Genomic DNA, 19,441 nt, shown 5'->3' on the forward strand with positions numbered 1-19,441 from the left:
CATGACTGGGTTCTAGGGTTTGGGTTGATTTAGTAAGTTGGGGTTTTGTCATTATTTTCTCTTTTCAAAGCTTGGGATAAAAAAAAAGAGGGTTCCGTTCAAAATCTGAAATGGAAGCCTCTTGGGTCCTTGGATATTCTTGCCCTGCTATTGTTTTTCAAATCGTTTTCTGAAGCTCGGCTTGCTGAGGAAGCAGGAGCCCTCATTCTTTTGTTCATTGACTCCTTGGAATATTTGGACAAGTTGAAGCTTCAGAAAATTGATTGCCCTCAGTTACAGTTGACTTCCTTGACTCATTATGTTATTGTGGTCCCCACATTTCAATCACGTTTTGGAAAAGTGACTCCAGTGAGTTGTGTACCCTTAATAAAGGAGAATGAAGACCATAAAGGCTGTTGTTTCATGTGACCACAAGATGGCAGGCTCGACCCCATCAAACGGTTCACAGATACAGTTGTTTCTGGAATATGACTTTGAATGAGACATGTTATGTTAGATTAGATTATTTAAAGGATTTTATAAGCTTGCACACCTACGTGGTATAAGCAACAGTGTGTACTCAACTTTCTTTGGATATTTTTCTTCTGTCTGAGCCCTTCTTCTGCGTTACAGATACGGGAAAAAACAAAAACAAAAACAAAAACAGGTTGGTAAACTACAACCCATAGGCTAAAAGCAGCCCACCACCTATTTTTGTAAATAAAGTTTTATTGGAACACAGTCATGCCATTTATTTACACCTTGTCTCTGGCTGCTTTCTCTCTGCAATGGCAGAATTGAGTAGTTAGTAGTTGTGACAAGGACTTAGAGTCTGCAGAGCCAAAACTATTTACTCTATGGCCCTTTACACATAAAACTTGCTGTCCCCTAATGTATAGTATGACTGAGATTGCTCACAGTTTGTTTTTTTAAGGATAGCCACTGTTAATGTGTTGGTCTATTTCTTTCTTTTTTTAAAAAAAAATCTGTGTATGCATATGTATATGTACATGTGTTTGCTTAAAAATCTATTAAAATACATTTAATAGAGTTTAAAATGCATTGAACAAACCTTTACATGCATTTAAAAGATTTTTAAAATGCATTTTATATATATCTATTTCAGAAATATCTGCGTATTTCTGTGTGTACAGTTGCTGTCTGGTCTTTTGTGTGGTGGAATTTTAAACAACTAGACTTTACACCTGACTACATGTTACCTCCTTCAGACCACTCACCTTTGGAGGCTGTGCACTAAATCCATGGACCCTGCCATTATTTTGAAACACATTAAAACTACAATTTTGGGATCATCTTTGGAAGGTTTATTATTATGTTTTTTTCAATTAAATGGCCATAACTCGGAACTATTTTTTAAGTATTTATTTACTATGTGCCAGGCATGGAGCTGAAAGTATGATAATAAGTATGACTCAATTTTGTGCTCCAATTTATGTTTTAGTGTAGTTTTTTTGTTTTTTCATTGCTTTATCTTTGTGTTTTTTGTTTTTTTTTTTTGTAACGGAGTTTCGCTCTTGTTCCCACGGCTGGAGTGCAATGGCACCATCTTGGCTCACTGCAACCTCCGCCTCCTGGGTTCAAGCGATTCTCCTGCCTCAGCCTCTTGAGTAGCTGGGATTACAGGCACCTGCCACCTCACCTGGCTAATTTTTGTATTTTTAGTAGAGACGGGGTTTCACCACATTGGTTAGGCTGGTCTCGAACTCCTGACCTCAGGTGATCTGCCCGCCTCGGCCTCCCAAAGTGCTGGGATTACAGGCATGAGCCACTGCACCTGGCCACATTGCTTTATCTCTTGAAATCTTGCAATTTTACAATCATCAAAAATCCTTCAGGCTAGGCATTAGGATTAGGGTTAGGGTAATCCCAGCCCTTTGGGAGGCCAGGGCAGGCGGATCACCTGAGGTCGGGAGTTCGAGACCAGCCTGACCAACATGGAGAAAATCCGTCTCTACTAAAAATACAAAATTAGCCGGGCGTGGTGGCACATGCCTGTAATCTCAGCTACTAGGGAGGCTGAGGCAGTAGAATTGCTTGAACCCAGGAAGCAGAGGTTGCAGTGAGCCAAGATTGTGCCATTGCACTCCAGCCTGGGCAACAAGAGTGAAACTCTGTCTAAAAAAATAAAAAAATTCCTTCAGAACAGAGTCTGCTTTGTCAAGTTAGGTAATCAGACTGAGTCAAGAATAAAGCATGAAAGTAAAGCCACTGTATTGTTTGGTTTTTTATTTTATTTATTATTTATTTTTGGTAAGATTTCTAAACTGGCTTCAAAATTAGTAAATTTCGGAAGAATTTCTGAATACTCTGGTCAAGTAGCAGCCCAATTGGACCTGCTGGCGGGGAGAAGGCGCTTCAGTTCTCCACCTGGGTCTCTGCCTATCTACCTTCTAATTGCTTCTGCTTTCTAGTCCCCACTTAACAATGGAAGATAAAAGTGGAGGCAAGTAAACAGGATAAAATAACTGAAAGACTGCTCCGTGATGGGGCAGAGATAAGCAGTATCAACAGACAGCTGCAGTTAAAACAGAAAACAACCAAGAAAATTTTGTACAATGGGCAGGCTGGACTACAGCCTTAGTCTAAATTTAGAAGTAACTAAAAATAGGAAACATCCTGAGTGGCAGGTTTGAGGTTTGATGGGAGTAAGTTAAGGTGGATGATTGGTGTCCTTGACAGAGAGCCTTGCTGAGTCTCAGGGACCCTGGGGTCCACGTGAGTGCTGGCTGCTGCCTGGCTGCTGGAGGCTGGTCCTGCAGAGCTCCACGGTCTCACAAACTCAAGTGTGCAGACTTGGCCAGGTCCTCCCCTAAGAACCCTGAGTGAGTATGGGATTAGCTTTCAAAGTTGTATTGTTTCTGAAATGCTTTCTCATAGAGAGGTTTGTTTCTTCTATGTGGAAGCATCACAGCCTAGTGGCTAAGAGTAGGGCCTGGGACCAAGTTCTTTGGAACTTAGTCCATTTCTTTGGAACTCAGTCATTGGCCCGGGGGACAGAGTCTTACTCTGTCACCCAGCCTGGAGTGCAGTGGCAGGATCTTGGCTCACTGCAACCTCTGCCTCCTGGGTTCAACTGATTCTCCTGCCTCAGCCTCCCAAATAGTCAGGATTATAGGCACCCACCACCACGCCCAGGTAAATTTTGTATTTTAGTAGAGACCGGGTTTCACCGTGTTGGCCAGGCTGGTCTCAAACTCCTGGCCTCAGGTGATCCACCCGCCTTACCCTCCGAAAGTACTGGGATTGTAGGCATGAGCCACCGTACCCGGCCAGAACTCAGTCCATTTCTGTGTTCATCAGCTTCATGACCTTAACCTGGTCATGTTTAATCCCTCCGTGCCTCAGTGTCCTCACCTATAAAATGGGGATAATGGCACCCTATCATCTCACTGGGCTATTGTGAGGACTAAATGACGCGTAAAAGTAAAGCGTTTAGAATATTACCCAGTAAGCGCTCAATAAATGTTCTGTATATGAAGCCATTCCCTTATGGGGCACATGAGGATTCCCTGGCCTGTGACCAGAGATTGCTCTTTTTCAGCCTTCTCCCTGCCTTCTATGCTGCCTCAGTCTGCAACAGGTGAATTACCTGATAACTAAGTTTATGAATGACACCCTTTTATGTTTTCCTTTCTCAAGTAGAAAGAAATGAATTCTGAGGTTCCTGGGTCCTTTTTCAGAGTTCATGGAGTCATCTAGTCTGGGATGGGGTCTGCGTCTGCATTTGTTCTGGTGGTTGCTTCTAGCGTCCAGCCCTGCTTGGGAGCCACTGCCTTAGGTCACCAGCTCTTCCTGGTTATTGCTCCCCGCCCTTTTTCTTGTCTTGGTGGAATCATAAGATAATTGGAATTTTACAGTGACATGCAAACCTTCTCTAGTTTCTTGATCACATTTTGTGATCTGCTTCGCTGAGATTTTTTTGTAATGAAAATTTGTTAGGTGGTCCTGTAGTACATTCTCCATTCCCCCGTTCCTTGGTTTACGAGGGAATCCTGCTGCATGGGTTGCCACGTTGGCTTAGAAAGCCAGGATCTGCATAAGGAGAGTCTATCCTGAGTGTTCTCTGTAAGACTCAGTTTCCTGTCCTTGGCTGTTTGCCATCCCCGAGTTCTGGTTGCAATCTTACTGGAGCTACTTTCATCTGTTTGGGTTTTTTTCAAAGCATTTGTTTTCGTACGTATTGGTAGGAAAAAAAGGGAAGGATGTCTAGGACAAAAAGATAGTTCCTTCAGTGGCTGTTTTTATAAAAAGATCTTAGCAGTGAAGGGGAAGCTAGAATAGGAAGTTGCAGAACTGTATTTGTGTGAGGTTTCAAAAAAGTCTGTCTTATGTTCTTGTGTGATTTATTTTGAATACTGATCTTATCTAGCAATATTAACAATCTGGGCTAGGTAATGCTTTGCTGTGGGGAGCTGTCCTGTGTGTTGATGTTAGACAGTACCCCCACAAGCCACTACAAGACAATAGTATGCCACCTCCGCAAGTTGTGCCCATCAAACATATTGGCAAAAGGCCACTGGGCAGCAAAATCTCCCCCAGTTGAGAACTACCGGCCTAATTTATTAAAAGGTATAGCTCTATCACCCTGTTAGGAAAATGTTGCAGGGAACATCAGTATAGGAAAGTAAAGCAAATCTAGATGTAAAATAGTTTTTTAAAAAAGTTTTATAGGCCGGGCGCAGTGGCTGACACCTGTAATCCCAGCACTTTGGGAGGCTGAGGCAGGTGGATCACCGAAGGTCAGGAGTTCTAGACCAGCCTAACCAATATGGTGGAACCCCATCTCTACTAAACATACAAACATTAGCTGGGCGTGGTGGCACACGCCTGTAATCCCAGCTACTTGGGAGGCTGAGGCAGGAGACTCGCTTGAACCTGGAAGGTGGAGGTTGCCATGAGCGGAGATTGCACCACTGCACTCTAGCCTGGGCAATGGAGGGAGACTCTGTCTCAAAAAAAAAAAAAAAAGTTTTATAAAGCATTTGAGAGAATTCCAACACAAATACCCTTTTATGGCCTTGTTTTTCCTTCTTACATCGAGGAGAAAGCAAAGAAAAAATAAATGCAATTATGTAAAAGTAATTATGCAAAACCCCAGCTTTTATGCAAATTATAAGAATCATAGTTCAAGGGACACCATTAGTGTCTTTCCAAAGTTTCAAATGCCTGTTTCTCTCTCTCTTCGGGTTCACGTTCACTTTATTTTTGTGGTACATACAGCTCTGCTGTGATTGTCCCTAGAATTCCACTTGACCAGTTGGGGCGAAGCACTTGCCTTTGGTTTACCTCAATGAGTAGCCCACAGGATTACATTAAAAGTGCCAGAGGCCAGGTGTTGGTTGTGGCGCACATCTGTAATCCCACCACTTTGGGAGGCTGAGGTGGGAGGATTACTTGAGCTCAGGAGTTTGAGACCAGCTTGGGCAACATAGTGAGACTTTGTCTCTATAAAAATTTAAAAATTAGCCAGGCGTGGTGGTGTGCACCTGTAGTCCCAGCTAATCAGGCAGCTGAGGCAGGAAGATCACTTGAGCACAAAAGGTTGAGGCTGCAGAGATCCTTGATCACACCACTGCACTCCAGCCTGTGAGACAAGCAAGACCCTATCTCTAAAAAAGAAAGTAACAGCCTGGGCACGGTGGCTCATGCCTGTAATCCCAGCACTTTGGGAGGCTGAGGGTGAATCACCTGAGGTCAGGAGTTCAAGACCAGCCTGGCCAACACAGCGAAACCCTGTCTCTACTAAAAGTACAAAAAATTAGCCAGGAGTGGTGGCAGGTGCCTGTAATCCCAGCTACTCAGGAGACTGAGGTAGGAGAATCGCTTGAACCGGGGAGGCGGAAGTTGCAGTGAGCTGGGATCTCACCATTGCACTCCAGCCCAGGAGACAACAATGAAACTCTGTCTCAAAAAAAAGAAAAAAAAAAGGTAACAATTTTAAAAATAATAAAAGTTCCAGCGTTCTAAGAGCTGCTTCTTGTTAAAAAAATGGTTATTCCTGCTACTGTGTTGGAGAAAGCCTAGTGCGTGTGGCTAACAGCAGGCCCATGGCATGTTAAAGGCAATTAGGGCTGGCGCTGGAGTTGGAGAGTCAGACCCTTTGATAAACCTCAGGCGTGTCTGTCTGATGCCAAGTGGAAGCCTGTGCTCTGCAGTCCAGACCAATGTCCCTCCTGCAGGAAGTAGATTAAACAGCGTTTGTTGAACAGGAAAGGCCTCTGTGATAGCCGTGAAAGTCGAAGGCACCTTGCTTCAGAGCGAGGAATTGCCAAGCGCTGAGCACGGACAGCCGCTTGGTCTGCGTGGGCGGGACGTGCCTCTGTGCAGTACCCGTGAAGTGTGAGGTTCTATTTTGGTCTGATGTTCCATGGAGATGGCCTGGAGCTCGATTCTGAAAACCAAAGACAGTCAGGCGGCAGGGAGGGGCAGCAAAGGAAGAGGAACTGCACAGATTTCTCTTCCCACAAACAAATATGGTCCAGGGCTTCAGGTTCTCTGAAGTCTCACAGATACCCGGGCAGCACATGGTCCTCTGTTTGTTTGTCGATAACATTTGGAGCCATGCGCGCCTGGTAAACTGTCGGCCTGCTGTGCTTCTTGTCACACAGCACATGGCCTGCTTGGGTGGGCCCTGCTAGGGCCGGGGGCGGGGTAACTTCCAGTGAGATTTGACTGATGACACCGTCAAATCCTGCGTGTGAGAAAAACATGTTTCGGAGACTGAGATGCTCCATTTTGATATTTTTAAAGATTATTAAAGTACTTTATATTTGACTTTCACAACAAGCTAACAGGATTAGTAAGTTTTTATGGATTTTTGAATTTCTCTCTATAGGAAACAAAGACTGAGATTTTGTGACATTTCATTAAAAAGAAGTTATTATTTGTCTACCAAGTTCAAGTTGTAACGTTCCTTTCTCTCTCTCTCTTTCTTTCTTTCTCTCTCTCTCTCTCTTCTCTCTCTATTTTGGTTTGTTTTTTAGCTTTGTTGGACTGGTGAGCATTTATGCTGATCTTATTATGGGTGCTTATATGGAATTCTTAAAATCTTATAACAGTAAAATGACTGAAACGCAAAATAAAATTATATCCTAACGGTTGAGTTCCAGCTAAATATCTTTATAGACAGTGTCTAAGCTTTCTTTTGCCCCCACCCCTGGTCGTTCTTTTTCCATCAGGGATTTAAACTCAGGCATTTAAAAGACTTTTTAAAAGTGTAGTGTTATAATTGTTTCTCTTTGTCAGTGTTTGAATTGGAGGATCTGCTTAAAACACAGTGTTAAGACATCTCACGAGGCCAGAATATTTTTTCTTCCTCCTTTAAGTTTAAGTCTCACATGGACTTGAACGAAGCCAAAGTAGATGTGTCTAATCTGGGTAAATGAAAGGTAAATCTCAACGTAAACTTACACTAATATGTTTGTACTTTCCCAAATCTCCTCGTTGTCTGTCCTGCTAATGGTGTGTGGGAGGTACTGATTGCAAACATTTTCACAGTAACAAAAATATTATTAATGGAAGTAACTTAAAAGGCAAAGCATTGATTTTACCTGTTCACAACAATGAATTTTATTTACAGCATTACCACATTTTTTTTTTTTTTTCTTTCAAGTAGAATTGGGGTTTCACTCTGTCACCCAGGCTGGAGTGCAGTGTCACAATCATGGTTCACTGCAGCCTTGAACTCCTGGACTCAAGCGATCCTACTTCTCTAGCCTTTCAGGAGTTTGGGATTACAGTTGGGAGCCACTGCGCCCGGCCCTATGGAGGCTTTTGACTTGGCCTATGGACCCTGTCTGAGAGGGTCCGCAGTCCTGCTCTGGGCTTCTTCATTCCCTGAGGCTTTGTCTCTCTAGATTGAGCCCTCTTCCCTCTCCCCTGCGCCTCTGCTGCATGCCTGGCCATGTGCTCGGTACCGAAATATGGACGGGCATTCTGCTTGCTCTGGCTGCTTCTTTGGCCACCGCCAAGCCTTATCTTCAGTCTTCTCTCACTGACTGGTAGCAGAGCTGTCGTGCATTGTTTCCTGGTAAGTAGGTGGGGATGGGAATGTCCAGAACAAAGAAGATAATTCCTTCAATTTCTATCATTAGGGGAAAGCCTCTTGCCTACTACTGTTGTGAGTAGTACAGAGGAAGCTAGAATAGGAAGTGGCTAAATTCTGTTTGTATGGGATTTAAAAAAACAAAAACAAAAACAAAAAACTTGACAATGGTGTTGTCTACACTTCTTAAGCTGGGAGTGTTTAGAGAAGGCCCTAAAGTATGGGAGTCAGAACAATGGCCTTTCCCACTTGAATTCCCTCTTCCTGCCATGCTGGTGTCTCTCCTCAGCTTCCTTGAGGTGTACCACAGTCAACTCCTGCATTTCTGGCTTTCTTGTATCATGAAATTCCCCCTAATCACTTACTGGTTATCTCCTACCACGCAGCAAACTTGTTCACTGTTCTGTGGCTCAGCAGTTTGGGCTGGGCTCAGCTGGTTGGTTGTTCTGCTGATCTTCCCTGGAGTCACTCATGTGGCTCTGTGATCCAGTGGCTTGACTGGGGCTGGAGGGTTTAAGATGGCCTAACTCACTCCCACGTGTGGTGACTAGACAGCTGGGCCACCTTTGCTTGGGATCTCTCATTGGAGGCTAGCTTGAGATTTCTTTGTATGGTGGGCTCAGAGTTACCAGCAGGGCAAGATCAGAGACTGCAAAGTCACTTGAGGCCTTGGCTCATAATTAACATATTATCTCTTAAGTTGCATTCTGTTGGTCAAAGCAAATCACAACACCAGCCCAAATTCATGGAATGGCAAAATAGACACAAAAGCCTGTGCTTAAAGAGATGAAATAAATAATCACTGTCATCTTTGCAAATGATCTGCTGCAAACTGCATTGCCTATTTTAATTCATTTTATTCAGTTAAGGGTAGAAAACATGACATACGGGGATAAAAAATATATATGCTTTAGAATCAGATACACCTCCAGTTTTTGATTTGTAGGAGTTCTTTTATATTTTAGATGTTAATATTTTGCTAGTTATATGTATTGAAGATAACTTTTTTAGTCTGTAACATGTCTTGTATTTATGGTGCCTTTTTACAAACAAAAGTGTTTAATTTCAGCAAAATCTGAATTTTCAATCTTACATGGTTTGTACTCTTTATATCTTGTTTAAGAAATCTCTCTCTCTCCTGAAGTAATAAACACTGTCTTCTATATTTTCTTCTAAAAGATTTACAGTTTGGGCTATTCACATACTGATTTATATCTCTGGTACTGATTTTTGTCAATGGTGTGAGTTGGGATCCAATGTTATGTTTCTTCATATGGCTACTGTCTTAGCATCGTTTATCAAATATTCTATTCCTTTCTCACTGGTCTGCAATGGCACAACTGCTGTATTTCACATTTCCATATACAGATGGCCCCCACTTTTTTTTGTTTGTTTGTTTTTGAGATGGCATTTCACTCTGCTGCCCAAGCTGGAGTGCAGTGGCACAGTCTCAGTTCACTGTAACCTCCATCTCCTGGGTTCAAGTGATTCTCCTGCCTCAGCCTCCTGAGTGGCTGGGATTATAGGTGTGTGCCACTACACCTGGCTAATTTTTGTATTTTTATTGGAGATGGGGTTTCACCATGTTGGTCAGGCTGGTCTCGAACTCCTGACCTCACGATCCGCCTGCCTCGGCCTCCCAAAGTGCTGGGATTACAGGTGTGAACCACCATGCCTGGCCAGATGGTCTCCAATGTGTGATGATTTGACTTAATGATTTTTTGACTTTGTGATGGGTTTATTGGGGCATAACCCCATCATAAGTTGAGGAACATCTGCATGGGATAGAGGCACTGTTTCTGAGCTCTCTGTTCTGTTAGCCTGTTCTGCACTGCTTTAGATTACTGTAATTTTATAATATGTTTTGAGATCTGGTAGGTAAAATCCCCTAATCTTGTTTTTCTTTTTTAAAACTGTCTTTAGTGTTATTGGCCTTTCTTTCTTTCATAAAATATTTAGTTCCAAGAAAAATGTTGCCATTGTGGTCTGCATCCATACAGATTCTTTGGTATTGCTTAAAACTTATACTGTGGCCTGATATGTGGCCAATTTGCATAAGTTGCTAATTTTTATGGAAAATGTATATTCACCAATTTCTTGGGTATAGGTTTGAAACGCATTCATGGATCAAGCTGTATAATTACTGATGTTTACGTATTCAGTATCCTGACTCATCGATTGTATCTGACATTTTTGAAACTTTCTTTATGTTTGCCTAATATAGTTTTCCAACCTTTTAATCTTCTGTGTCTTTTATGTTTAAGTCTGTCACTTCCATACAGCATGCCGCTGGGGCTTTGTTTTGCACTGTTTTTTTCTATAATCTAAACATGAAGTTTAAGTATTGTGTTAGGCTGTCTTACATTTATTTAGAATATCTACATATTTTTATTTGTTTCTATTATCTTGTTTTGCTCAATTTGTCTCGCTTGTTTTTCTTTTCCTTTCCTGTCCTCTTCCAGGTTGCATTGATAAATTCTGCTTTCTCCTTTCAACCTATATAATCTATTTCTGTTCTTTTAGTGGTTGATCTTAAAATTTTAACATGATTATTAACAGAAACCAAAGTTAGTGTTTCCAGTTCCCTCTTGCATAAAATTATGAAATGGCTTTAAATATAATCATTTCCACCATTGTTTTAGTTGCAGTTTGTATTTTTTTTTTTGTCGCCAAGTACCTTTTTTGGGGAGTTGGGGGGGAGTTGTCGTATATACTAAGACTTATCTGTGTGTGTATCCGCTGTTTATGATTTTCACTTGTGTACCAGATCTTTCTTTCCTCATCTGAAAGTACATCCTTTAGAGAACTTTTTCAGTGAGATTCTGTTCTTGGTAAACTTTCTTATTCTTTGTTTCTCAAAAGTCTTTATTAAAGTCTCTTTCTTGGGTAATATTTTAGCTGAAAATGCAATTCCATTTTGATAGTTTTAACATTTGAAGATTTCTTTAGGAGCTCTAGTAAGGTAATGTCTTCGGATAGATGTTCTAGTCTTTTCTCATTTCATCAATTTACGTCTCATCTATTGAGTATTTCCTTTCATTGGTTATAGTTTCTATTTCTAAAATTTCTATTAATTTACTTGGTGTTTTTTGAAATTATCTCTTTCTTCTTCTGTTCTATTATTATTATTTTTGAGATGGAGTCTCACTCTGTCTCCCAGGCTGGAGTGCAGTGGTGCAGTCTTGACTCACTGCAACCTCTGCCTTCCGGGTTCAAGCGATTCTCCTGCCTCAGCCTCCCAAGTAGCTGGGATTACAGGCACGTGCCACCACCCCCGGCTAATTTTTGTATTTTTAGTAGAGATGACATTTTCACTATGTTGGCCAGACTGGTCTTGAACTCCTGACCTCAGATGATCCGCCTGCCTCAGCCTCCCAAAAGTGCTGGGATTACAGGCATGAGCCACCGTCTCCAGCCCCCTTTCTTCTTCTTTTGAAAAAGTATTTTAAGCATACTTATTTGATATTCTACATCTGATCATTGTGGTATCATTCCTTGGGGGTCTGATTTTGTCCGTTACTGTGTCTGTTGCTTCTTGCTCGTAGTGATGCGTTGCCTGTTGTGTTTTATAATATGGGATTATGGGTCCTTGTTTGACCAAGCTCTATCTCTGGGTATTATGATAGCATCATTAAGGGTGAAATCTTCCAGAGTAGATTTGTTTTTGCTCCTACCAGATGCCTTGGAATGCAAACACATGAAGTCAGTCCTATGACTAGAATCTCAGGGAACAGGCCAAGCCCTGTGGCTCATGCCTGTAATCCCAGCACTTTGGTAGGCTGAGGCGGGCAGATCACCTGAGGTCAGGAGTTCAAGACCAGCCTGGCAAATATGGCAAAACCCCATTTCTACTAAATATACAAAAATTAGCCAACATGGTGATGGGCATCTGTAATCCCAGCTACTCAGGAGGCTGAGGCGGGAGAATCACTTGAACCCAGAGGGCGGAGGTTGCAGTGAACTGAGATCACACCACTGCACTCCAGCCTGGGTGACAGAGTGAGAATCCGTCTCCCAAAAAAAAAAAAAAATCTCAGGGAAGAAACCTGCTGTGTTCCCTTTCCACTCCCCTACCCCAAAGTATAGGCAGAATTTCTTTTTCCATCTCTTTTTCTTTTACCAGTGAGCACTTTTTTCTTGTAGTCTATGTCTTTTTAGACGGAGAGGTGTTGCCCCTCAGGGGAACCATATGAATGTGGGAAATTCACTTCTAACTCCCGAAGTTATATTGACCCAAGCCCTGTTTTCTGTATCATGTATCATGGGCTTACAGTTAAAACCAAAGGCTCCAGGGCAGTGGTCTCAAACTGGGTGGTGCTGCTGTTGGGAAATGTGTGGGTGCATTTTTGATTGTCACAGTGGCAGTCAAGTCCTAATCGTTTGGTACTCAGAAGCCAAGGAGCCTAGTGCCAAGTGTCCCTACCAAGTGCACAATTCTATCCCAAAAGAGTTGTCACCCTGCTAACACTAACAGGTTCTCACACCCTTTGGGAAACACTGCTTTAGGGCTTGGGGATTGATGGATATACTTAGGCTGCCATAGCATGGACACTACCCTCCTTCCTTTATCAACTTTATGTTTTTCATTTGGGCTTTGGAGAGTTTTTGGAGCTCAGCTTTGTTTAAAAAAGACATTTGTTTTACTTTATTTAGCATTTCTAAGTGTTTTGTAGAAGTAGATTTATTTGTTTGCTCTTCAGGAAACCTGGCTCTCACAGTATTATTAAAAATGAAAATCCAACCAGGCACTGTAGCTTATGCCTGTAATCCCAGCACTTTGGGAGGCCGAGGTGGGCGGATTCAGGAGTTCAAGACCAGCCTTACCAACATGGTGAAACCCTGTCTCTACTAAAAATACAAAAGTTAGCTGGACATGGTGGTGGGCGCCTGTAATCCCAGCTACTCGGGAGGCTGAGGCAGGAGAATCACTTGAACCCAGGACGCAGAGGTTGAAGTGAGCTGAGATTGCACCACTGCACTCCAGCCTGAGTGACAAGAGTGAAACTCCGTCTCAAAACCAAAATCAAAAACAAAAACAAAGGAAAATCCTTTTATTTCCTTTCCCACTATTTAATGAGCATCAGCTATCCTAGGCATTGTGAGCAATGGGATGTGCAGGGTTGCAGCATTTCTCTGCACAGTCTATGGCTTGTTCAACTCCAGGAGGTTGTGATTCTGCAGACCACAGTGTGAAGGGGGCCCCTGTCCGTCGTGCCTCCTGGCTGCTCTGGACATCGCACTGAGGATGCTGTCGTTCCTGTGATCAGAGCACTCAGTGCTGTTGCCAATGTGTTCCCAGACGAGCTGGTCAGCTGTTCCAGATCAGGGATGAATACTTGTACCTAGGTCATTGCCTCTGTGCAAAATATTCAAGCACTTTTGCTTTGGCAATAACAGTTGACATAGATGATATCTGCCAAGTTAACTGAGCTTCCTTCTTTGACCACTACCACCTTAAGAGCAAGTAATGAGTGATCGAATAATGAAAAGAAACACAAGAAAATCCAAGAGCCAGAGCCAAAAGGTGGGGAAACAGACAGAAACCTCTAAGCCATTCAGGGTACACTCACTTAGTTGGTGCTTCATTCCAGAGAAGAAAGGGACAGTAGGAGGCAGCATGGGTGCCAGGTTTGCTCAGAGGCCCACTTCCTCCCTAACTTTCCTGGCCAGTGTGGACCTGAATAGAAAGTGTTGCCAAGCAGCTTATGGCTGTAATGGTGTCATTGGAGCAAGGCAGCCACTTTGCAGACTGAATCTTTCATGTAAAGCATCAGAGGCTCCTTCTGCTCCCATTTCTTCTCTTTCCTTCTCTCTTGTCTGGTTATATTGATAGTGCTCTAGTCCATGATCCAGTGCCTCATATTGTAGGACAGTGGTACTCAAACTACTGTCTTCTTAGCTGCAACTAGAGAAAGTTTTTGATGTTCTAGAGTCTTTCTATTCCAAGTGTGGCCCATGGACCTGCAGTTTTGATTAGTATCATTCGGAGCTGGTAAGACATGCAGAATCTTAGGCCCAACCCCATGCCTACTGAATGGGAATCTGCATTTAACATATTCCCCTGGGGATCCAGATGCTCCGTCAGTTTGAGAAACACCCCAGGGGAAAGTGATCCTCACATTCTCTTCTCAATGTGGAGAACCACTGTAGAGAACCACTGTGGTAGGCACTCAGTAAATAGCAAAGGAGGAAAGTTGCTTGCACTTTTGCACAGAATATCATGGGAAGAGCAGGTATTATAAGATGTTTATAGTTTGCCAGACTTGGCAAAAACAGATGTTGCAGGATTTTTCAGGTAATGGATGTGGGACAGTCATTTTTTTGGTTGTACTGTTCTCAGTATGGCTTATTTATTTTAGTAATTAATGAATTAATTAATTTGCTACTTGTAAAATCAACAAAACCAGTTAATTTTTTAGTATATTATATATGTATTCTTTTATTATAAACTATTATTGTCTTAGCTTAGGCTGCTATAACAAAATACCGTAAATTGAGTGGCTTAAGCAACAGTCATTTATTGCTTATGGTTTTAGAACCTGGGATTCCCCATCATCTGGGTACTAACCAATTCAGTTGCCTGATGAGGGTTCTTTTCCTGGCTTACAGACAGCTGCCTTCTTACTGTGTCATCACATGGTGGAGAGAGAACGAACTCTGGTTTCTCTCTCTTCTTACAAGGACACTAATCTCATCCATGGGGACCTCACCCTTATGACCTCATCTAAACTTAATTATTTCCCAGACATCCCTCTTCTAACTACTATTACAATGGGGGTAGGTCTTCCACATAAAAATTTATATGGGGGGAGACAAGACATTCAATCCACAATTATTATTTATTATGAAAAATATAAAGTAATAATACTAGTTCTAACAGAATTTGATTGAGCCAAAGTGATGGAGCTTGTACTTGGAGGGTCTTACAGTATGTGTACACGTCATGAGCGGGATTCCTTGTCCCCCTCACACAGGGTTGGCTTTTAAGCAATTACTATCCATGTTGACCCACATTTTCTTCTGATTTCATGTGACAGGGCACAGCCTCTGCAGCGAGCAGGGCAGCAGTGCTGAGACCGCTCCAGAGGAGACCGAGGGGCCAGACTTGGAATCCTCAGATGAGACTGATCATAGCAGCAAGGTGAGAGATTTTCATTTTCACATCCCATGCCTTGAACCACTGAAGAATCACAGCTGACAACGTCACCTACGCAGCTGTAGGTGGTTACCAGGCCTCTCCATGGATGAAGTGTTTTTACTTCTGAGATGTTGCTGAATAGCAGGATATGAAATCCAAATTACAGCCTTGGTAACAAACCTGTATGTGAGAATATAGGGCAGAAATTACTCGTAATGAAATAAAATCCCTTTTCTTTAATTTCTGCCGCTGCTGGAGCTCCCAGTGAATGCCATAATTTTATGCCATTTCCTTATTACGTCTTCATTTGTGTAGGATGAAACAGCATCCAAAGTATGTGAGATTCAGTCAGCTATGCTTTCTTGCTACTTGGGGTTTCTGTAATGAACTCCTTTTGAATCACCTGCATTCAGCTCTTGTTAAAAGTGAGCAACTTTTATGTTAAAGGGAAAGAAACCGTATTTTAAAATTAATCCAAATACACTTTCCCTTAGTTGAACATAGTAAGAAAGTTCTTCTTCTGACTCTTTGGTGCAAGACACTGAAATCGTTGCCTGTAATTTATCCTGCGTCTATTCCACTTCATAAAGTGTTCCATGGGTCAGCAGCCTCTTTTCACCGCAGTCTTCAAAACACAACCCAACTTAAAATCTCTGTGTTACCTGAATCCAAAGACATGCCCCCTCCCCCGCAAAAAGCAATTGCATGTGATTATGGTTCTATACTTATCTTTTTCTATAATGTTGTGGAGATATTTACATTCCTCTGCAATCTCAATTTTTTGCTTGACACTTACTAGTCACTTAACCTAAGCAAATCATGTAACTTTATACCTTTGTTTTCTTATCTGCAAAATTAGGGTCATTCTTGCCTTTGCTTGGAGATTGGATTTTTGGGTGGGTCAAATAATATGAGAAAGCACATTGATAACTGAAAAATGCTTTTCAAACATAAACTATTATTTTGAAAACCTACATTTGTACATTTCCTGTTTTGATTCCCTCTGTATGTGTATATTCTGTAGGACTTTCTTGTGTGCACATATTTGATTCTTCAGTGTCTTTTATCCATATTTGTTTCTCTTTCCTGACTGTAGGATCTTCATTCTCAGTGTCTTTTTAAGTTGGGCACAATATAAAAGCAACATTATTTGAAAGCAACATTAATATTTATAGACTGAAAGGCATTATGTTGTTGGTTGTTAATTAAAAAGCAGATCATTGGAAATGCAGGTGTTTCCTTTTAAGGCAAATTTTAAAAACCAACTGCTTAAAGTTACTTTTTATTTAGGTGATCCTTACATTTCTTTTACCCACTTACTTTTGTGGGGTTGGTCAGTTGTCCTCAGGAGAAACAGATATTTCTATACTGATGTAAGACAATTTGAAGGGTATCTATTAAGTTACTATATTATGGGAACTAAAAATATTAATTTTCAATTTCTAACTGGATTTAGGCAAACAGCAATTTTTCGTGTATCTAAAACATTTATTTCTGAACACTTAAAAAGTATTGGATCCAAAATGATTGGATCCTTTTTACTTTACCGTAATAGTCAGTGTTCTCATCTCCTTGTGGATTTTGAGAGAGATCGTTTCCGTGTTAAATATAGTGAGTCATGAGGTCATACACAGAGTCCTGTATAATGTGAGGGTCTGGTGTGGAGGGGATGGAAGAGGCTCCAGGGCTTTGCTGACTGGTCCCATGTGTCACTCTAACTCCACAGTTCTTTTTCCAGAGAACAAGGCTCTTGAACTTATCTGGAACACAAAGGGTCAAATACAGAAATAGATGGTGCTGTTCGAAGATTTTCTTGTAGAAATTCTTAGTGGGCTTTCTAAAAAGGGACAGAATTTTCTCAAAATTATTGACAAGCTACTCGGGAGGCTGAGGCAGGAGAATTGCTTGAACCTGGGAGACGGAGGTTGCAGTGAGCCGAGATCACACCACTGCACTCCAGCCTGGGAGACAGAGTGGGACTCCATCTCAAAAAAAAAAAAAAGATTAAGAAGTTTGGGTGGTGATTTGAATATTTTTGAAGATCATGCAGTAGACTGCATTCAAGCCATAAGCTGGTATTTCATTCTGCTAGGTTGGATATGGGGAGCACTGTGTGTCCGAAATACTTCCTAGTTTTGCTTTGATTCAGACTTTTCATCTTCTTTATTTGAAAGTTTGTTATGCAACCCAAATTAGTTAGCTAAAATAACCTTTGGTCAATTAAATTTCTCACTTAAGATATTTGAACACAAAAAGCTTAAATGAGCAGTTCTTGGTGACTGGGTTCTACGGTGTGTTAGTAATAATAAATGAGAAGTAATACTTATTTAAGGGCTTGTATATGTTAAGTACTGTTCTATATAAATTCATCTTAGCCTTATAACACCCTTGAGAGAGATACTATTATTTGCCCTATTTTATAGATGAGGGCACTAGAACAGAGAGGTTAAGCGACTTGCTGAAGGTCACACAGCTCTGTAATGACAAAACCAGGATGCAAGCCGAGTTTGCTCCAGGTCTTGTGTTGTTAATGGCTATGTTAAAACTACTTTGTGTCCAGACTGTTAACATCTGGTGTTAAATACCAGGCTTCATAAAAAGAAGGCATTAATTTATTAGTGGTGCTGTAGGCCATTTATATATACAGCCATAAACCACTTAAATTTTTTCCTAATGCTTACTATTTCTGTGTGTCTCTTTTTATGATTTAAAGTTAGAGCAAGCAAACACCTTAAGTTTCTTGATTAAGGCTAAATATTTTTTGATGCATCTCCTATATAAGTGTGAAATTTTCTTGAGAATAAACTGAAAATTAATTTTGAAATCATTAGCTGTCTAAACTTGGAAGCATGATTTAGCCTTGTCTGAATGCACCAGGCTGAGTGTAGAGATGTAAATATGTAAATAACTAAACAAACAGAAACAAATAATCACTTTTGATTCCAGCTGAATATGTTAGAGCTGTTGATTTTGTTGAATGTTCTTGGTTTCTTTCTAAATGGGCTGTTTTGCATAATATTGGTCAGGATAAAGAAAAAGCATGTTGGAGTTCTGTGCTTTTCACTTGTATTGAATAGCAGTTTTTGCTATGTGTGGCCTTTTAGAATTGAGCAAGTAAATAATTGTATGCTTGTTGTTGAGCGTGGTGGTACTGGAATGTCACAGCCGCTAGGGAGGGGCGGGGGAACATCACACTGCAGGGACAGTCTAGCAGCCTTTCTGTTTCTGAGCCGCCTCCTTTCTCCTGTGACTGTGGGTGACAACCTCAGAAAGCCTCATCACCGCTGGCTACTTTTTTCTCTGCTTCTCATTGAAAACTCTTGTTTCTGGAAATGAATGCTAATTAGCTTCAGGGCAGCGCGGTCATGTGTCATGCATTCCAGGCCTCCTGGCAGCTGTGATTTTGTTTTCCATTTAGCAAATGTATGAGAATAATTTTCAGGACATTTCCATTAAGAATGACTTTTTTTCTTTCTAATCCATATCGTTTTTGTCTCAGAAATGTCTGCTTTTATAACAAAGCATGAGTGGAACAATGTGAAACTATCAACGTTAAAAACACACACACGCACACACCAAACTTTTGTTTAGTTGCCTGCTCCTGACTCAGTGTGGAATGCCTTGAAAGTCGTCGGAGCCAGGCAAGTTTAGTATTCCTGTGCAGTGCAGGATGCTGGCCAATCAGCTGATCTCGGACTGCAGGGCAGAGACGCTTGCATCCCGGGAGGCATTCAGTGCTTTGTTTTCTTGCCAGTTTCAGCTCTCCCTTTTTGGAACTTTTGTTGTTTAGCCAGGTGAAATCAAAGCCTGAGTTCTGGTCCACAGTTTAGCCTTTTGACAGCTTCCCAGAGGGCAATGGTGGGAAACGAGTGCAGCTCTGGGGTTGCACTGTCGCTGTCCTTGCTGCGTTGAGACATGGCCGTAGATTTTCATGGGAAAACCAGCATGGGACGTCCATATGAGAGGATGCTCTCTTCGGAGCTAGGAGGCGTTTGGTGCTCTGGGAATATTTTAAGAAACTTCTGTCTCCGTGCTGAACACGTCAGGTGGTAGAATTAATTACCATGAGAATACATTCCTGATGATGTCTGCACTGTGGAAAATAAAGCGCAAGCCCAGGATTGAAAACAATGACAAGTCCGGTGACTCTATATATCGAACACTTCATCTGGTGAGCGCCTTTGCTGTTTGAATCCTATCTGGCTAGGTTTGATTATGTTATGACTTTCTAGCTCAGTTGTTTTTCAATCCAAATGACA

The 19,441-nt window shown here is 41.6% G+C and overlaps 1 protein-coding gene across 2 annotated transcripts in view; it reads left to right on the top strand.

Moving 5' to 3' along the window:
* Positions 1-19,441, top strand: part of TIAM1 (T-cell lymphoma invasion and metastasis 1) — a 364,694-nt gene that overhangs the window by 301,831 nt on the left and 43,422 nt on the right. For both annotated transcript variants that reach the window (XM_011989052.1, XM_011989053.1), the window contains exon 16: positions 15,082-15,185. In XM_011989052.1, coding sequence (XP_011844442.1) covers positions 15,082-15,185 — 104 coding nt within the window. The remainder of the gene's footprint in view (positions 1-15,081; positions 15,186-19,441) is intronic.

Source organism: Mandrillus leucophaeus, unplaced genomic scaffold, assembly GCF_000951045.1.
Source record: "Mandrillus leucophaeus isolate KB7577 unplaced genomic scaffold, Mleu.le_1.0 Scaffold345, whole genome shotgun sequence".
Lineage (NCBI taxonomy): Eukaryota > Metazoa > Chordata > Mammalia > Primates > Cercopithecidae > Mandrillus > Mandrillus leucophaeus.